This window comes from Ovis aries, chromosome 8, assembly GCF_016772045.2.
Source record: "Ovis aries strain OAR_USU_Benz2616 breed Rambouillet chromosome 8, ARS-UI_Ramb_v3.0, whole genome shotgun sequence".
Classification (NCBI taxonomy): domain Eukaryota; kingdom Metazoa; phylum Chordata; class Mammalia; order Artiodactyla; family Bovidae; genus Ovis; species Ovis aries.
In genome coordinates, this window is record NC_056061.1 from 77,386,693 (window position 1) to 77,405,720 (window position 19,028).

The window sequence follows — 19,028 nt, forward strand, 5'->3', positions numbered from 1 at the left end:
AGAGGGGAAAAAACACACACAAAACCTTAGTTACATGGATTATCTATCCAGGCAAAGTAATGAGGATTCTAGAAGAATGTTCCTATGGAACTGAACTTTGAAAATATTAACAGTAACTCTGATTCTATATAAGTTAATAGAAATAAAAGAGTATATAATAAAAGAGTCGTGTCTCACTCTTTGCAATCCCATGAATTGCAGCCCACCAGGCTCTTCTGCCCATGGGATCCTCCAGGCAAGAATATTGAAGTGGGTAGCCATTCTCTTCTCCAGGGGATCTTCCTAACCCAGGGATTGAACCCAGGCCTCCCACACTGCAGGCAGATGCTTTACCATCTGAGACACCAGGGAAGCCCAATAGAAATTTACTTTTCCTCAAAGAAATTTCACTCATTTGTCTTAATTATCTGGGCAATAATGGTGGCCCCTCGTTTATTAGGATCTTGGTCATTGGTTTGGAGATTCTAACAGGCAAGAACAGTTACTCAATACCCTTGGCAGAAGACGGGTCTCCTCCATCAGAGGAGGCTGACTCTTCTCTGGGCTCAGAGCAACAGTAGGAAATAGTGAGAGCTAAGCTGAGGAGGAAACCTCTCTGGCTGAATCAGCAGAATTAACCCAGGAGATCAGTAGGTTAGCAGAGAAGTCCTCCTGATCAACTTTCCTTCCACCTCTCCGATTTGGCTTCCACTAATGCAGGTTAGATGGGTAGCATCTTGTAGCTGAGCAGACCTTACGTTTCACTGTCGCCAATCAACCTATTTTATGAAGTACTTGATGCTAAAAGTTAATGATACCTAGTGCAAAGGAATTTTCTCTCCTAAATTGTAAGATTTACTGTTCTAAATGTGTCAGGTACCCTTAAGACATGTTATAACTCTTATACTACAAAGAAAAAAAATTATACAGCAAGTACAGTTTATTATGTAATAAAATGACTAGCTTTATACAGTACAGAATGTATTAAAAAGTTAACATTCCTCCCCAAATTTGCATGCTGAGCCCAATGCGTGACAAACCATTAGGCTCACATCTTCTCATCCAATTTTCTTCCGTGACTGCTGGGACAGTTTGTCATATGGCAGTGTTCACAGTTTTAAAAGCACTTTTTGTCTATTATCTCACTGAGCTTGGCAACAATCTTGAGAGGGCTAAGCAAGGTGAAAACAGTCCACATTTTGCAAGTGGGGGTCCCTAAACTCACAGATGTGAATTAGGACATTTATCATCACAGGCCTAAGGTGGGGTGAGGGTGGGGCTCCAGGACTTTCCCACACTTCACTCACCTCTCAAGAAAAACCACTTATGTCCCCACCCACAAGAACAAACAAAACACTGAGGCATCAGTACCCTTCTCTCTCCTCTCACCCCTAAACCTTACCTTAATTAAATATTTTTACTGAAGCACAGTCACTATACAATATTATATATTATACATACATAATATAGTGACTCACAATTTTTAAAGGTAATACTCCATCTTCCTGATGGGAGGGACTGGCTGTGGGGAAAACTGGGTCTTGCTCTGGTGGGCAAGGCCATGCTCCGTAAATTCAATTTTCTGCTCCTGGGTGGGGCTGTGCTCCCTCCCTGTAGTTTGGCCTGAGGCAGTCCAGCCCTGGAGTCTGACTCTTTGCGATTCCTTGGACTGTAGCCTACCAGGCTCCTCTGTCCATGGAATTCTCCAGGCAAGAATACTGGAGTGGGTTGCCATTTCCTTCTCCAGGGAATCTTCCCCACCCAGGGATTGAACCCAGGTCTCCTGCATTGCAGGCAGACACTTTACCGTCTGAGCTACCAGGGAAATCCCTGCAGACTCTATGGTAGGGCTGATGGTGTCCTCCTTCAAGAGGACTTATGCCAACACACCACACCTCCCAAGACCACTGCTGCCATGCCCCTGACCCCAGTGGCAGGCCACTGTCGACTCCATCAAGAGCTATCATAAAACACTGGCTAATTTCCCTGTGGGCTACAATACATCCTTGTAGATTACTCACTTTATACATAGTAGTTTGTACCTTTTCCTCTCCTAGCCCTACACTGCCCCTCCCCTCCGCCCTCTCCCCACGGGTAGCCACTAGCTTGCCCACTCTGTCTGTGAGTCTGCTTCTTTTCTGTCACACTCATAGTCTGCTGCAGTTTTGTTAGATCCCACATATAAGTAATATCCCATAGCATCTGTCTTCCTCTGCGTGATTTCTTTCACTTAGCATAACGCCCTCCAAGTTCATTCTTGTTGCTGTACTACAAAAAGTAAACAAAATAAAACACTGAGCCATGTATTTTTCCTTCCTCTCATCCCCAACCACTACCTTAATAAAAGAACTTTCATTCAAACCAAAGTAAGTATAAAGAGTAGCGTGTTCATAGGACTATAATCTGATTCTGAATTAAGTGTTTTGAAATTTACTGTCTACAACTTTCCATTGTTGTCAATATGTATCTTATCCAGAGAAATTTCACATTTAATCACTCAAAGGATAATCTGCTTTATTACCTAATTATCTTCCTCGCACTTTTGCTTATCAGTCCATCATTTTGAAGCTGAGGTTACTGAGGCACAAAATGGTTCAGTCCTTTGCACCCAGGCAGACATGGACAGTGGGCTGGAACTCCAAGTTCAGTGTTCCATCCGCCCAAGAAAAGATACACAACTTAAACTGCAGATCCTCGGCACTGGACAGACCCAATCGGAGGTTTTTTCAGCCTGTGGAGGAGGTTTCTGCACATACTAAGCAGTGATCAGTCTTTCATCCAACCAGGTTCTTTCCAGCAGGACAAGTGGGATTTTTCAATAGTCAATGTGAAACAAGTACCACTTGCACGGACGCATCACAAATCAGCCCAGGCAGACAAATGCGGGTGGGGGTCACACAACTGCATCTGACTGCTTCAGGCAGATTGCTGGTCTCTGTGCAGGCAAGGAGAACATTCAGCTCCACTGATCACCTGATTTTCTATAACTGGAAGCGTGTACCAGGTCATGAACACCCAGATGTAGTAGTTCGGTCTGTATTTGAAAGTCAAAAGTGCCCAACTGGAAAAGACTACAATGCACGTTAAATGCATTATAAGCAAGGAAAGTCGGGCTTTCCCACTTAATGTGATGGCTGTGGTGCCAAACCACATGCTCACTGGCTGGAGACACGAGAAAACCTAAAAGCCAAGCTACTGCATTATGTTTAAGATCTCTTGACAAAGATTAGAGCAAAACCATGCTAAGTATGGATATCTTTATATCCTGAAAATAGCCACATGAAGCCTGAGAGAAGTGATGACTGGGACAAAGAAGCAATATTTGTATATATGTGCACATGGTTCTTTTTTTATGATTCCAGGAATATACATATTAAAGAAAATTCAGAATTAGAAATTCATCTATCAGCTGCCATAACATTTCACTGCTAACTCTCTTCTATAGAACAGTTTGCTGTCCGAGAAGGAACACAGGTAAGGGATGTGGTTCCAGTCCATCCAGGCTACTAGTCATTAACCTCATCACATCACACGACCCCTCTGGATCTCTTTGTCTCTTACTTACAGACTTTCTAAATATCTAAGAGCTTTCTCCCTGGGATAAGTGAGCCACTTGCCTACAGCACACAGGTAACTGTTCGCCACTGGCATCATATCCTTATTCAGGGCCTTGGCATGGCACTACATCGTCATCTCTTATTGAAGGATAGGTTGCCAATAACTCGGAATTCCCATATGGACACTGGACTAAGAGCCATTACGGTCACGCTCACCCAGACACAAAACCAAAACAGGAGCTTTGTCTTTTTTTCTGCTTAAAGAAGATGGCATCTTAAAATAGCGTGGATACTAGTTTGAAAACACTAGGATAAAAGCCATCATTGTTATTCCCTTGCTGTAGTTTCATAAAATTGAATAAAAAGGCAAGAAAATTTGGAAAGAATCTGAGGTAAGTCAGTATTGCAAATTTAGAGCCTCTAATAAAATAAAACAAAAAACCCTCGAAGCCTTGTTTACCTTGCAGCCTCTGCATCACGTTGGCGATGTCCCGAGGGGACCGGGAGGCTGCCCTGGAGGAGGCCATGGCTGCCCCGGAGGGTGGAACCACCACGGGAGACTCTCTGTCCAGCGGGGTGTGTCCCTAGACCACTCCAGAAAACATTCTTGAAGTTCTCCAGTTCTTTCAAGTGACAGACGATTGCCGAGGCCCAGGCACTCACAGCAGTCCGGGAGGAACTCTCCCAGAGATCCAACCACTTCTTTTTCTTCTCTTGCTTTAAGACTGTCTTCTCAGGATAAACTCAGGATTCTGGAAACCAAATAGAAAAAAAGGTTCAATATTTTTCAAAAAATCAATATAGGTCACCCAAGTGCAAAAAGTAGAGCTATGCTTATTTAATTTGAAGAGATGATTCATTACCAAGTGAAGTAACTAATATAAAAATACTTAAAAATCTATAAAGTGGTGGGCAAATATGAGGGCTTCCCAGGTGGCTCAGAGCTAAAGAATCTTGCCAATGCAGGAGACGCAAGAGGCGCAGGTTCAATCCCTGAGTTGGGATGATCCTCTGGAGTAGGAAATGGCAAGCCACTCCAGTATTCTTGCCAGGAAAATTCCACAGACAGAGGAGTCTGGCAGGCTACAGTCCATGGGGTCTCAAAGAGCTGGACCCTACTGAGCACAGCATAGCACAGGCCAAATGTGAGAAATTCCCATGATGCTTGATAAAATAAACGAGCACTTGAAACATACAGAATACGTTTTGGCTGCTAAGAGGAGAAGTGTTCATGTTTTTCCATGTTTTCTTTTTAGACTAGTCTTTTTCTCACCAATCTATGAAAATAAAAGTACTTTTACCCAAAACACCAGGCATTTCTCAATATTCACAAGTTCTCTTATCTGGGCTGTTTTAGCCGGCTTTGCACATCTACTTTGCTTTGTTTTGTCTGTACGCTTTTCAGGAATGAGATCAGATCTTAGCTCCTAAAATGTGATGAACTGAAACAGGATAAATATAAAATTTGCTGTTCAATTGCTAAGTCCTGTCTGATTCTTTGTGACCCCATGAACTGCAGCACTCCAGGCCTCCCTGTTGAGTTGGAGACTCTGTCATTTAAGGAGACAAATGGGTTTGATTTTGTTTTTTCCTCCCCATAGAAAGATTCTAAAGTAAACTGTAAGGCCGTGGTGGAGTTGGGGGCTAAGAGAGAGGACATTTTTCTTCTAACCTCTTCCTGAATTTTCTACTTTGGTCAAGTCTAATTCATCATGTTAGATGGGAAAGCAAAGAAGAAGTAGGAGACCAGTTGATGAAATCTTGACATTGAGACACGTACTTTGAACAAGGATTTCCTCACCCTGCTGCTGCTGCTGCTAAGTCGCTTCAGCCATGTCCGACTCTGTGCGACCCCAGAGATGGCAGCCCACCAGGCTCTGCCATCCCTGGGATTCTCCAGGCAAGAATACCAGAATGGGCTACCATTTCCTTCTGCAACGCATGCATGCATGCTAACTCACTTCAATCGTGTCTGACTCTGTGCGACCCTATGGACAGCAGCCCACCAGGCTCCTCTATCCACAGGATTCTCCAGGCAAGAATACTGGAATGGTTTGCCATTTCCTTCTCCTTTCCTAACCCTAGGGTTGACTGAAGAAGAGGTCTTGCCATGAATAGGACAATTAATGACAGAAAAGGATCGTGAAAAATGTACACAGAGAAATAAATTTAACCAAGATGCCAAACCAAGGGGACTGATGTGAACATGACACTTTTACATTCATACGCATCTCTGGGCTGTGATGATGAAGGTGAAGAAAGGAAATAGAGTGAGTCAGGGGGAAAGGGCAAAAGCAAAACTGTAAAGAAACAGTTCCTCTGTGTGGGACAGTCCACTTTTAGCAAGGAAATAAGAAGAGTCTGTGAGGGCAATCAAACATCATAACTGGAATGTGTGGTCATAAAACCTGCAGTATTTATGAAGAATTGGTTAAGTAATACAGTGTAATTACAGATTACAACGGATTTTTAAAATGGCATTAATATTAGCATATACTGATACCTGAATAAGCTGAGAGCATTGTTTTTAGACTACCACCTTAAAAAGGATATTAAACACTCTTACCCTGCTCCTACCTTGCACATTTCTGGAGCCAGAAAGGGTGTACTGGCCACTTAACAAGTTAGGGGGCTGCGATGCAGTGAACAGAGTTACCTTGTAAGAAGGTAAAGACAGATTTCTCTTGGCTACTTGCAAAGATACTGGAAGTAGGACCCAATATTTGGCAGCTTCTGAGCTAGACAGGTACCTGTGTGCGGGTAGCTCCCCCAGGGATTCTTAGAGAAGAAATAATTACTACCAACCAGCCCTCATCCATCAAGATCGTAGTCCTGCTGGAGCTGTGTGCCCATTAGTAGCTTCCATGTCCTGGGGAAAAGCATTCCACCAGCCGACATACCAAAGCTACCTTAATTTGAAGACTGATGGACAGTGAGCAATGCCTGAAGGATCTTACAAATGGCTTTCCTAAGCTGTTACAAATTAAGGTTCTCCAAATACAAGATTATAACTTTCTGAAGTCTAGCTAGCTAGCTACAGATATACTAGGTAGAAATGAGGGAAGAAATTCATTTTAATTTAGCTATCCCACGCCAGACCCTGCTCAGCACTGGATTTCACAGATGATTAAGACAAGGCCCCTACCATCAATCAAGAATTAGAGAATTAAAAGGGATTTCTTCATGCCATTGCCTTACAGATCACCCTTCTCCTAGCTTTTCTAAATCATTTTCATCTTCTCAGTGGAGTAATACTGAAATAGTTCCCTCTCTCCCTCCCTCCCTCTTTCTGTCTCTGTCTTTATTTTGATACCACATTAAACTCACGGTGAACTTTAAAGTGAAGAGGAACTAAAGAGCCTCTTGATGAGGTGAAAGAGGAGAGTGAAAAAGCTGGCTCAAAACTCAACATTCAAAAAACTAAGATCATGGCATCCAGTCCCATCACTTCTTGACAAACAGAAGGGGAAAAAGTGGAAACAATGACAGACTTTCTTTCTTGGGCTCCAAAATCACTGCAGATGGTGACTGCAGCCATGAAATTAAAAGACACTTGCTCCTTGGAAGAAAAGCTATGGCAAACCTAGACAGTGTATTAAAAAGCAGGGACATCACTTTGCCCACAAAGGTCCATATAGTCAAAGCTATGGTTTTTCTGGTAGTCATGTAGGCATGTGAGAGTTGGACCGTAAAGAAGGCTGAATGATGAAGAATTGGTGTTTTTGAACTGTGGTGTTGGAGATGACTCTTGAGAGTCCCTTGGACTGCAAGGGGATCAAACCAGTCCATCCTAAAGGAAATCGACTCTGAATATTCACTGGAAAGACTGATGCTGAAGTTGAAGCTCCAATACTTTGGCCACCTGATGCAAAGAACTGATCCACTGGAAAAGACCCTGATGCTGGGAAAGATTGAGAGCAAGAGGAGAAGGGAATGACAGAGGATGAGATGGTTGGATGGCATCACTGATTCAATGGACATTAGTTTGAGCAAACTCCAGGAAACAGTGAAGACAAGGAAGCCTGGCATGCTGCAGTTCGTAGGGTCACAAAGAGTTGGACATGACTTAGCAACTGAACAACAACATTAAGCTCAGAATTTCTCTATTTGAGTCCATCTTTAGTTCATGTACCTGGTGTTACTTCCACAGTATAACTAATACATTCTGAGTGCCAGAGTTCAGTGCTAGATAAACAGGATGAATACAACACATAACCTATTGTTTAAGAAGCTTAGAATATAGAAAAGATAATTCAACAAAAAATCATGGCTAAGTGCAAATACAGAAATGAGGGATATAAAGCATGGGTACTAAACCAATCTGGAGGTTCTGAGAGTGTCCTGGGAGGGAACAGCTTCTGCCCTGAGCCTTGGTAAAGGTGTTAGAGTTAACCAGGTGAAAAATATGGGATGCATTCCAGGCAGAATGAATAACTTGAGCAAAGGCATGGACACAAGAAACAGCTTGACCAACAGACAGATAGTGAGGGACTCGACCAGGTGACATTCTGGGGCTGAGGCTGGAGAAGGAGGGAGCAACCAGATGGCTGAGTGCTCTGCTCAGAAGTAGGTTCTGATTCCCCAGGAGGCAACAGGAAACCCCGAGGGATTTTAAGCTGGAAGCGATCACGTGCAATTTAGAAGGAAACTGCAACCCACTCCAGTGTTCTTGCCTGGAGAATCCCAGGGTCGGGGGAGCCTGATGGGCTGCCCTCTATGCCGTCGCACAGAGTCAGACATGACTGAAGCGACATAGCAGCAGCAGCAGCAGCAGCAGCTACATTTTTAAAGGGTGTATTTGAGGTTAACAACACAAAGCTCCAGGAAGATCAGTTAGGAAAGCATCTTAGGGACCCAGCTGAAACATGATGAGAGACTATACAAGATAGCGAATGAATGGAGGGTAAAATCCAAAACATCTTAAGAAGGCAAGATATGCAGGACTTGGTGATTGGTGGGGGAAGGGAGACAGGAGGTGGGAGGTGGGGCCGTCAGGGGATCTTGAGGACTCTCAGGGTTCTGACTTGAGATTCTGTGTGGGCCATGGTTCCATGGGCTGAGTTCAGCACTAGAGCGGCTGTGCAAGTTATTATTTCCCCAAACTCTGCCTTTCATACCCTCACATTCTTGCTGAGCAGTTTCTTAATGACTCCTTCACACTCCCAGCTAATCTAACCCAAAGGCTTCCTGGACCCATCACCCATACCGCCTGTGAAGCCACACCTAGACACAGCACACTTTCAGCAACTCTCTCCATTCCTTCTGCATCAACAATCCACACTCTGATAGAGCAATTCATCTTACATCCCTCACCAGTGAGTCTCGTCTCCCTCTAACCACGCTGTGAACCTTTTGCAGGCGCAGAGATCACAACTATCGTTGCTTTGACATCCTACCCACTGATATCAACTACATCCCTGAACACATCCTAGCCCCTAGAACATATTTCTGTTTTATTGAACAATGTTCACATTACTTTACCTCTGCAGGGCAACCCCCAGAGAACTTGTTCCTCCCTACAGTAAAAGATGTTGATGCAACATCCTTCCCTTTTTGGGCATGAGATTAAATATTTTGCTTTCATCATTCATGTACACACATTATTTCCTATTTTGTGAAATTCTGATATTCTTGCTTTTTACTGATACTGAAATTTAAAGGGGAAAATATGCCCCTTTGATTTGATAAGAAATTTCAAATGAATCAAACAATGATCGTAAAAGGAGGTTTTACAAGATATGTGTTCCGGAGGTTAGAAGATGTGAGTGTAAACTTAGCTTTGCTCTGATTGGGCTTCCCTGGTGGCTCAGACTGTAAAGAGTCTGCCTGCAAGGGACAAAACCGGGTTTTGTCCCTGGGTTGGGAAGATCCCCTGGAGAAGGGAATGGCAACCTATCCAGTATCCTTGCCTGGAGAATTTCTGGGACAGAGGAAATAATCAATGGGATCCCATAGAGTCAGACACAATTGAGTGACTAACACTTTGTTCTGACAATCAGGATGATTCTGAGCTGGTTCTGTGTAGGGAGGTTCTCAGCCACATCTTCAACAACCCCCCGACTGTGGAAGATGGTCTGCAGAAAGGCACAGACTCTGGACTAAAAAGACATGGAAGTGACTCTTAATTCCGCCTCTTCCTGCCCATGTGGGCATGATCTACAGAACTAGAACATCAGAGGAAGGTCCAGCACCATCAGTGAGCTCACTACCCCCAGGGTAATTAACAGTTTTTAATTGGGTGCAATATACTGTAGAAGGTAGAGAAGGAAGAGGTGGAAAGGGTTGGGAAGAGAGAATTAGAGAGACATTGATGGGTCATGGACCAATTAATAGTCCTGAGACCATCTCCAAATCCTCTCCAGAGAAGGAACTAAGATTATGAAGTGGCAAGCAATATCCACTCACCACAACATACAGGTGAGATTCCTGTACTGATTATTTCATACAGAAATGCATTGAGAATTCACGTGTAAAGGACACACTGGTACTGGGTAAACAGCAGTAAACAAGATAGATAAGCCCCCTTAGAGTTTGTGTTCCAGAGGGAAAGATGATATAAACAGCATTACAACAAAGTAGGTCATGTATTGTAATGGAAAAATGCAGGGTACTGCGGGAGCAAAGAGAACATCTAATCAATACCATCTGCTGCATTTATTGTGTGGGCTGCAGAGGGAATTTAGACTATCTGCTGTCTGAACAATGGGCTCTTCTTAACCCCGGTACCTGTGAAAAGCACAGGAGTGAATCATTACAACTTGACTTTTCCAGTCTCTAAGCAGAATGGACAACTGACTGCTAAAGCAGTCTCCTGTTTGTGCTATTAAAAAAGAATTCAGTATCATCTCTGAATATCCACTGGAAGGACTGATGCTGAAGCTGAAGTTCCAATACTTTGGCCACCTGATAAGACGAGCCAGCTCAGTAAGAAAGACCCTGATGCTGGGAAAGATTAAAGGCAAAAAGAGAAGAGGGTATGCAGAGGATGAGATGGCTAGATAGCATCACCAACTCAGTGGACATGAATCTGAGCAAACTCGGGGAGACAGAGAAGGACAGGGGAGCCTGGCCTGCCGAAATTCATGGGGTCACAGAGAGTCGAGCACGACTTAGTGACAGAACAGCAACACCAGAAGAAACACTGCTAAGCCACAAGACTATATCCTCAGGCAATGTAACAAGTTTTTAAGTATTAGGAAACTACAGCAGAAAGTTACAGCCTCTGCAACAACCAGAGATGATATGGCTCATTTCTAGGTGAAAAAGATGAACTGAGACCATAAAACAAACACAGATTCACAACTGTATGTAGCATTTCATTAGCTGTCTCAGTATGTACAATGGCACTCCTATTAATACTTCCCTGGTGGCTCAGATGGTAAAGCATCCGTCTACAATGTGGGAGACCCGAGTTCGATCCCTGGGTTGGGAAGATCCTCTGGAGAAGGAAATGGCAGTCCACTCCAGTACCACTGCCTGGAAAATCCCATGGACAGAGGAGCCTGGTAGGCTACAGTCCATGAGGTCGCAAAGAGTCAGACACGACTGAGCGACTTCACTTTCACTCCTGTTAAAATCCACTATTAAACAAAAAATTTTAAAACCTAATAAATACATTTCAACACCCGCTTCTATCAATCCTTAGCCAGAGTGAGTCACATAGTGTCTAATTTTACATTTAATTATTGTTTTTCTCTACGCATCCTTTAGTCATGGCACTAATTAATGAATACCAAGACAGTTAAATGGCTGGGAAAAGAGGGATATCCTGTAGTCAGTACAAATATATTACTAACATCTGTGTACTGGCTATCAGTGTGTAGTGCTGGTAATTATTCACTGTTATGAATGTTACACCTCCCCACAAGATGGCACAGTGGTAAAGAATCCACCTGCCAATATGGGAGAGGTGGGTTCAATCCCTGGGTTGGGAAGATCTCTGGAGAAGGAAATGGTAACCCACTCCACTATTCTTGCCTGGAGAATCCCATGGACAGAGGAATCCATTGAGTTGCAAAGAATCAGATGTGACCAAGCACCCACAATTCATAAATATTACAGGGTAACAAACAAAAATTGGTCCTGTCCTTGGAAGAACAAAAATATGCAGAAATAACTAAAAAAAGTACAGAGCTGATGTGCATGACAGATACTGTATCATAATTGAACTTTTTTTCGGTTCGCCTGGAGTGTAAAATCCCACCCAGAGATATCTGCTCCTTTCCTCCCCAGCTTGGCTAGAGTCTAGACTGCACTTTGTGCCAAATAGAAGTTCTCACTGGTTTAGACCACAAGGAAGGACACATTTAACACTTTTAAGAGAAGATAAGCAGATTTGCTCAAAGGGGTGTCTTGGGTCCTGCAAGACTGCTGTTCAGACCACAGGGTGTGGCTGCAGTCTCTAGGCTGGTGCCGCCTGCCCTGCAGGAGAAGTTGTCACCAACCTTGCCCAGTCATGGGCTTCTTACATCCGGTTTCAGTGACACCTCCCTTCACCTCCAAGTAGCTGTGTGGGCTGCCTAATTATCAGAAATCAGGTCCTACTGCAGCACCCTCCCCACTGAACACAGCAATTCTTGAACATTTTTAAACAGCAAACCACCTTTTCCCAATCCTTACTCCTTTGCAGAGAAGAATCAAGTGGGGGGGGGGGGCGGAATCTTACAACAAAAAAAAGAAATAAACCATTTTGTGAAGAAATCATTAGTTAAGACAGATCAAAGTGAAGCTCTAATGTAATAACTGAGCAAGTATTTCCAAAGGCTAGCAATATTATTATCTGAGTCAGTCTGAGGCTGTGCCTTTATCTTCTGTGTGAAATAAATATATTCAGTTAGCATTGATTGGGCACTTTTGTTCTCAATTTGCCACAAAGTAATAAACAGACTAAAAAATGCAAGACAAAATAGCAATGTGGCTTTATGACACCTTTCTGGTGATGTCAGGAACTTTTTATCCATCCTATTAATCTTTTTGCTCATGGAGAACAGCAAGCCTCTCCAAGAACAATCCTCATGACTCATGGTTAAGTCAGCATTTTATACAGATGGGGGTCATATTAACAACCTTTGCTTAGTCGAAAATTATCATACTTTCTCTTGCACAAGTCTGGCTCCTGCATACAAATGCTTTCTTTGGAAAAGTGGATCTCAGATGAAGACAAAAATAGACAAGCATTAAGGAAGAGGGAGGGAAAAAAAAATCATTCATTTTGAACTTTCTTAACATGCACAGAAAAATTTCAGATGCATACAGGTTTTCTATCCCCAACCGAAAAACTCAGAAATGAACATTCTAGGATGCTAAACCTCGCAGCTGGTGTCTCCCCACTGCCCCGCACGTCCTCACCTCTCCAGTCCACGCCCCCCACCCCGCACCCCTGCTGAACCTGACTCTATTTATGAAAAAGGGCCTGAACTTGAAGCCTTTCAGATCTGTTATCCCAGACAGTCCTCCAAACCCCCTTTCTCAACCGGATTTCTTTCCCTGATGGCTAATAGCTGCTTTATTTTACATTATTTTCGTGCCCTTTGCCATACACCTGCCACTCGGCGAACCACCATTTCACAGAACTCCCTCTGGCAGTGATGCAAAAAATCTGTCTGAAACGTGTCTTTCTGGAAAGGAGATGAAAGTTATCTTGCCCTCTAGCGTAGGCTCCGCCTGCCTGCCATCGCAGGCGACAGCTGGAGTAATCTGAAGCCCCGGCCTCCTCGGTTCTTCAAGCCCCCCGGGCTGCGCTACCCATGTCCCCTCCCCCAGCCCTTCCTAAAATAGTCAGTGGAGGAAGGGAGGCTCCTGGAATTTGTTCAACGCCCTACATCTCCCATCTGATAGTAGCAGCAGCCCCGACCATCGCAACAAGAAGGCGGCTGCCTTTTGCTTCTGCATCTCTGGACCCCGGGAGAAGTGCCACAAGCCGAAATGTCAAGCCGGGGTGGGGAGGCGGAGATTAATAGGAGTATGTACGTAGGAGAAGCTGGCAGGACGCCCCCCACCTCCGTATCTCCCCGAGTACCACACACGTAACACACACCACCGCCACCATCACCACCTTCTCCCTCCCGTTAAGCACGCACGACCGGAGCCTGCAAGTGCAAACTTGCTTACAATCTGTCTGCAATTTGTTCGGCTGGCACCCAAAGCCTCTCTCTTACCTTCTCTCTCTCGGGCTCGTCCAGGTGCCGGGCAGCGCAGCGGGCGAAGCCGCTGCGGCCGGGCGCGCTGGGGGCCGGCGGCGGTGGCGGGAGCCGGGGCGCGCGGCTGCGGGGCTTTGCGGGGCGCCGGGCGGCCCCGGTGACCGAGGACGGCACGCAGGGGGCCGACTCCCCGGCCGGTGGCGGATCGCCCGCCGCCGCGCTCTCGGGCCGCTCGCACGCTCACTCACTCCTGCGCCCAGCGGCTCCGCGACTCTGCCCTCCCTCGGCGAGCGGGTCCTCCTTCCGGGTGCACCCGAGGAGGAGGGGGGGGTTCAGGCCTCTCCCCGCGACCCGCCACCCCCCGCACCCGCCCCCCGCGCTGGGGTTCGGCTAGGGAAGGTCGGGGAGGTTCCCGACGCGGCCCGTGCGCCGCCACGCCCCTCCCCGCGCCCCGCGCCCCGCGCCCGGCGCCCGGGATGCGCTGGTCCCCGGCACCGCTGGGGGCAGGCGCCCAGGCTCCCTCCCCGGCTTCCCCTACCTCCCGGAGATGCTCGGCCGCCTCCAGCGTCTTGCTGCAGCGGCAAAGGCTTTCCGCCTCTGTCTTTCTCGGGGAGCCTTTCCCCCCGGTCCACCTCCCCGGGGGTCGAGGAGGAAAGAAATGGCCGAGAGCGCCAGGAAGGAGATGCTCTGCCCCGGCTGCTAACTTTTGCTTGGGATTTCCACCGCCCGACTGACCTTTCAGGGCAGAACCTATCTTGAAAGGCTGGGGAGGTTCGCTGATGGTCCCAGGAAGGAAGTGATGCGGTTCACTGAGGACATTTCTCTGGCCCCTTTTCAATCAACTTTCGAAAAAGATCCTAACGGCTGACCTCTTCCGTAGCATGCAGTTTTAGGGAGACGGGCCAGACTATACAGGCTTTTGTTCTTGTGGTTTATAAAGCTTCGGTTTCCTGAGGAGACACCCGACCTCTTAATGATATTTCTTCTCGGTTATTCGTCCAGATGACGCTGGAGACCTGCCTTCAGGTTCTTCCCTCGCGCTCTCGGCGAGTCTGTCATCACAAGCCCTTCTCAAGGTGTCGAGGAGATCCTGGGGTTGCCGGGTAGCCTCCTGAAGAATTTATTTTGTTGTGGTTTTATGGTCTCCAAGCAAAGTCAAACACAGTCTCTCTTCACCAACAAGGAAGCCCAGGTCCAACAGGACTGTGGGCAACTCAAATAATTAGAGCTTTGTTGCAAGAATCTTAAAAAATAATAATTACTCTCTCGAATTTTCAATCTGAACAAATCGTTTTTCCCATTATCTACGTTTGCAGTATGGGAGGCTGGAGCTTTTCAGTGGATGAAGTTTTCCTTTGCTTGCTGCCTTCCCTAGCTCACTGCCAACACTACACTCTTTAGCTTTGCATTTTCTTCAGAGGCTTTTCTTTCTGGATTCTAACAAAATAATAATATCTGAAATGAATCTAGTGAGTTAATCTGACGTGTTTCCTTGTGTTTACATATTTTAGAGACCAAGGAATGAATCTCATTGGAGAAACGTTGCGGCAGGGAGTCGGGCCTGGAGAAGGTGGTGTCGGGGGTCACTCTGAACATATCCTCTGCCTCAGGGTGGCACTCCGCATGGCTGCCCAGAACACCTTGTCGAGGTGACCATAGCCTAGCCATGCAGTTGCCACCCTCTGCCTGCATATGACTGGACTGAGATCCAAGCTGCAGGCCTGTCACTCAGGAGAGGGTGAGAGGGCAGCTGAGCTCTTCCTTGCGGTCTGTGCTTTCATCTAACCAACTCACTCACCAACTGAAACTCCCTCCCTAGACTTAGCTGCTCTTCTCCCAGGAGCAGATAGGCAGGAGTCTAGGGCTTTCTGGCTGGCATTGGTTGCCTGATGAACTGAATGTTCACTCTCAGCTCATTTTTATCCTCTACCGAAGGACTAAGCATATCATTGACTTTTGGGAAAGGCTTGACTTTTTTTCATAAACCCCAGAGAAGTGTGTTGTAGCTTCATTATTTGACTATATTGTTCAAACACCTACCATATCACAAATATTGTCCTAACTTTTGGAGCCACAGTGGTAAATAAAACCAAACCTGGCTCCTGCCTTCACTGAGCTTCCAGTATAATCAGGAAGAGAGACATTCATCAAAAAAAAAAAACATGCAAATAATTATAAAACCCCAGCTTCCAAAAGAAGGCAAATACTTTGAGAACCTCCAATGAAAGGAATCAATTTAAAGATAAGGAAGACTTTGCTAAGGAAGTGACTTTTGAACTGTGAGCTGCAGGAAAAGAAACTTGAACTAAGAGGAAGGCAGATAGACTGGGGTCTAGAGTACCGCTCCAGGGCAAAGGATCCATGGAAGCAAAGCACATGGTGCTTTTGAAGAAGTGAAAACCCATGGGACTGCAGAAGAGAAAGCAAGGGAGAGAACAGGAGCTTCAGGGGAAAATGGGCCTCTTGAGACTCAAAACAAAGTGAAGGGCAGATTGTGGACGTCTTAAAAACCAGCCCAAAGAGATGGATCATTAGGGGAAGTCTTTACAGTGTTCTAAGTGGTGCAATGTGATAACACTTAAGTCCTGAAGCTTTTCCTTTGGCTACAGAATGGAAAACAGATTAGAAGTGGGGCCAGAATGCGTAAAGGTGGATCAGTTAGGAAGTTGTAATCTTTTAGAAAGATAATAGCCCTCATCATTGCGGTGATGGTGGTGGTGAAAGTGCTTGGGTTCAAGTGATGTTTAATAGATAAAAAGTGTGTGAGACATAAGGTCGTGTGTGGCAGAAGGAAATCATAGTAGTATAAAGTTAAAGTCTTGGGTTTTGAAACAAGAAAGGCCTGAGCTTAAGTCTCAACTCCACCATTAACTATCTGTCTTCATTTTAGCTGGTAATTTAACCTCTCACAAACTCAGACTTTACAAACCCATAATCAGGATTATAACAGTGTACCTCACAGGGCTATTGTGGGGAGTAAATGAGCTAATATTGGCAAGATTTCATAGATCAGAGTCTGGTGAAATCAGGAAGTGCAATATAGTTAATGCCATTTTTATAGTTATAGTTATTATTGCCATGATTCTAGATGTTTCTAAAGTTGTCAAATACCGACTCTGCTTTGCAATAGGCTGATTGGACTGATTGCAATGAGAACACCAGTTTCTGAGAGCAACAAAATAGAACCCATGGGGCCATCACAGGCTGAGAGAGAGCAGTCTGGGTAGCAACTTGATTTCCTCCCCCATGGAGCTTACGGTCTGTCCTCCTCATCTGTCTGTTCTTCAGACCCTCTAAGTTTACACAGAATCCCATTCCTAAGCATCATGGCAGCAGGGCCACCAATACCTCTTCTCTGCATTTACGGGAGGTGGAAAACAACAGCAAAAAAGTACCAACTGGTTTCAGTTCAGCGTTATCCCAATGGCCGCATCACTGTGTTCCCTGTATTTGTAAAATAAACCCCAATGGCCAAATGAAATCAACAGTGAATCCCTTATATGACTATCCTTTCCTTTTTATGTAATTGTGTTAATACCACGGCAGAGATTTACCACAATTAAATATGTTGTCGATTTATTGAAAGCAGCAACCCAGGGTCTTACCAGAGGTGCATCTTTCAGAGATGTGCACAAGTGAAATTCAATAAGCGGGCCTCTTCTTCCACCTGCTTCCATTAGTCTTAAGTCCCTTCAAAACAAACTTTTATGCACAGTGCAGGGAAACACTAAACAAAATGGCTCTTGCTTCTTAAAGGTAAAGGGGCTTTGCATTGTCTTGACACCGTCAGTAATGGTCTGCTTGGGTTAGGCAGCCCCTTAGTGGTAATTACCTCTGTGGAGTTAGTACAGTCTGCTAAGCAGTGGGGAAGCGCAGACAGGGTAGGAGGAAGGGGTTTGCCTGAAGGAAAGCTCAGGAGGATTTGGGGTCCAAAGAACTAGGATTCAACCAAATCTGCCGAAATGCCCCTTTTGCAGTTCTCAACAAGGGCCTTCACTTTCGCTTTCAAAGGCCTAGCAAGCCTTTGAACTCACTTTACATTATAAATCTGCAAGCTGCAGCAAATTTAGGTCTGTCTGATTTTTCGCTCTTCCAGCACTGTAATAACTGCAAGGGTAAGGGTTCTAGAAGCTACCTGCCTCTGACCATGCCTTGATCTAAGATTGTAAAGTTTCTAAACTTATCTTTTTCTTTTCTTTATGGTCTTCATTGTCAGAAGTAACTGACCCATCCCATAGTTCTCCTAGTTCTCTTTCCTACTGTAATATTCCACAACAGTAGCCAAATTGGTCTCCAAATTCTCATCTTCAGTAGGCCGTTAATTTCTTCCCCCCTCCTTGTGATGTCCCTTTAGAATTCTTTTGTGCAGTGAAATCATATCATCCTTCATCCCTGTATGTGAACCCAGGCAGGTCAACTAACCAGTTTGAGATTCTCACCTTTGAAGGTCTGGACTGTGGCATGGCATGAAATAGTGTGTCAGCCAGGATTCGTTAAAGAAAAGTCAAAGCAGCTTGAGGTTTTGAAACAGGGATTTCGTTGTTCAAAATTTTTGCTAAGGCTGGGTGAGGTGAAGTTGCTCAGTCGTGTCTGACTCTTTGTGATCCCATGGACTAAAGCCTATGGGTCCTCTGTCCATAGAGTTTTCCAGGCAAGAGTGCTAGAGTGGCTTGCCATTTCCTTTTTCCTTTGTCTTTCATTGCACCTGCCATTGCAGGTGCAATTCAGACCTCGGTGACTCACTGCTGCCACCTAGAGGCCAAGGTGCTGCAGCAAATGGCTAGCAGCATCACAACTGCCTCTGCTCTGACTCCTGGTGATGGAGCTTGGTGTCAGCCATGGTAGAACTACCGTCATAGCTGCTGGAGGGCCAATTTCTCCACGTTCCATTTGCCTTCCAAGTCTCACGTGAGAGCATTGGCAGAATGTATATTTCATCCACCCCACCCTTCCCCAGGAAAGAGCCTGGGAAATGTAATCTCCATACTTCCAACCTCTGAGATGCAAGGAGAGTGCATAGAATGGATAGCGAAGATTGTTTTCCAACAAACAATATTCAGTACAAACACAGACTTGGAAAGAAAAGCAAACTTATATTTAAATTATAACTTATAGGAACTCCAGTTTAAAACAGTGAGTCTTTTAAATCTGTTAACTGCCATATTGATAGTATTTTAGAATTTCAAGAGCTACAATTTTAAGACTGTTTTTTAAAAGAACACAAAAAATAGCATATCTGATGAATTTTGGGATGACATCTACCCAGTGTAATCTTGTCACTTTCTCCCCATTGTTCCTTCAAGAGCTGTTCTTCTTAGACCAGGGTTGTCTCTCCCCAGCTTTAACCATACAC

At 45.1% G+C, this 19,028-nt stretch overlaps 1 protein-coding gene across 32 annotated transcripts in view; it reads right to left on the bottom strand.

The window, feature by feature from the left end:
• SYNE1 (spectrin repeat containing nuclear envelope protein 1) overlaps positions 1-14,767 on the bottom strand; it is a 492,315-nt gene extending 477,548 nt beyond the window's left edge. For 27 of the 32 annotated variants that reach the window (XM_060419830.1, XM_060419826.1, XM_060419828.1 and 24 more), the window contains exons 1-2: positions 14,411-14,767; positions 3,997-4,288 (exon numbers count right to left, since the gene is read on the bottom strand). In XM_060419830.1, the coding sequence (XP_060275813.1) occupies positions 3,997-4,063 (67 nt within the window). In that variant the 5' untranslated portion in view covers positions 4,064-4,288; positions 14,411-14,767. Of the gene's footprint in view, positions 1-3,996; positions 4,289-13,693; positions 13,786-14,213 lie in introns of those variants that run through there. The other 5 variants (XM_060419835.1, XM_060419825.1, XM_042253637.1 and 2 more) reach the window with 3 other exon arrangements.
• Positions 14,768-19,028: the final 4,261 nt, after the last annotated feature.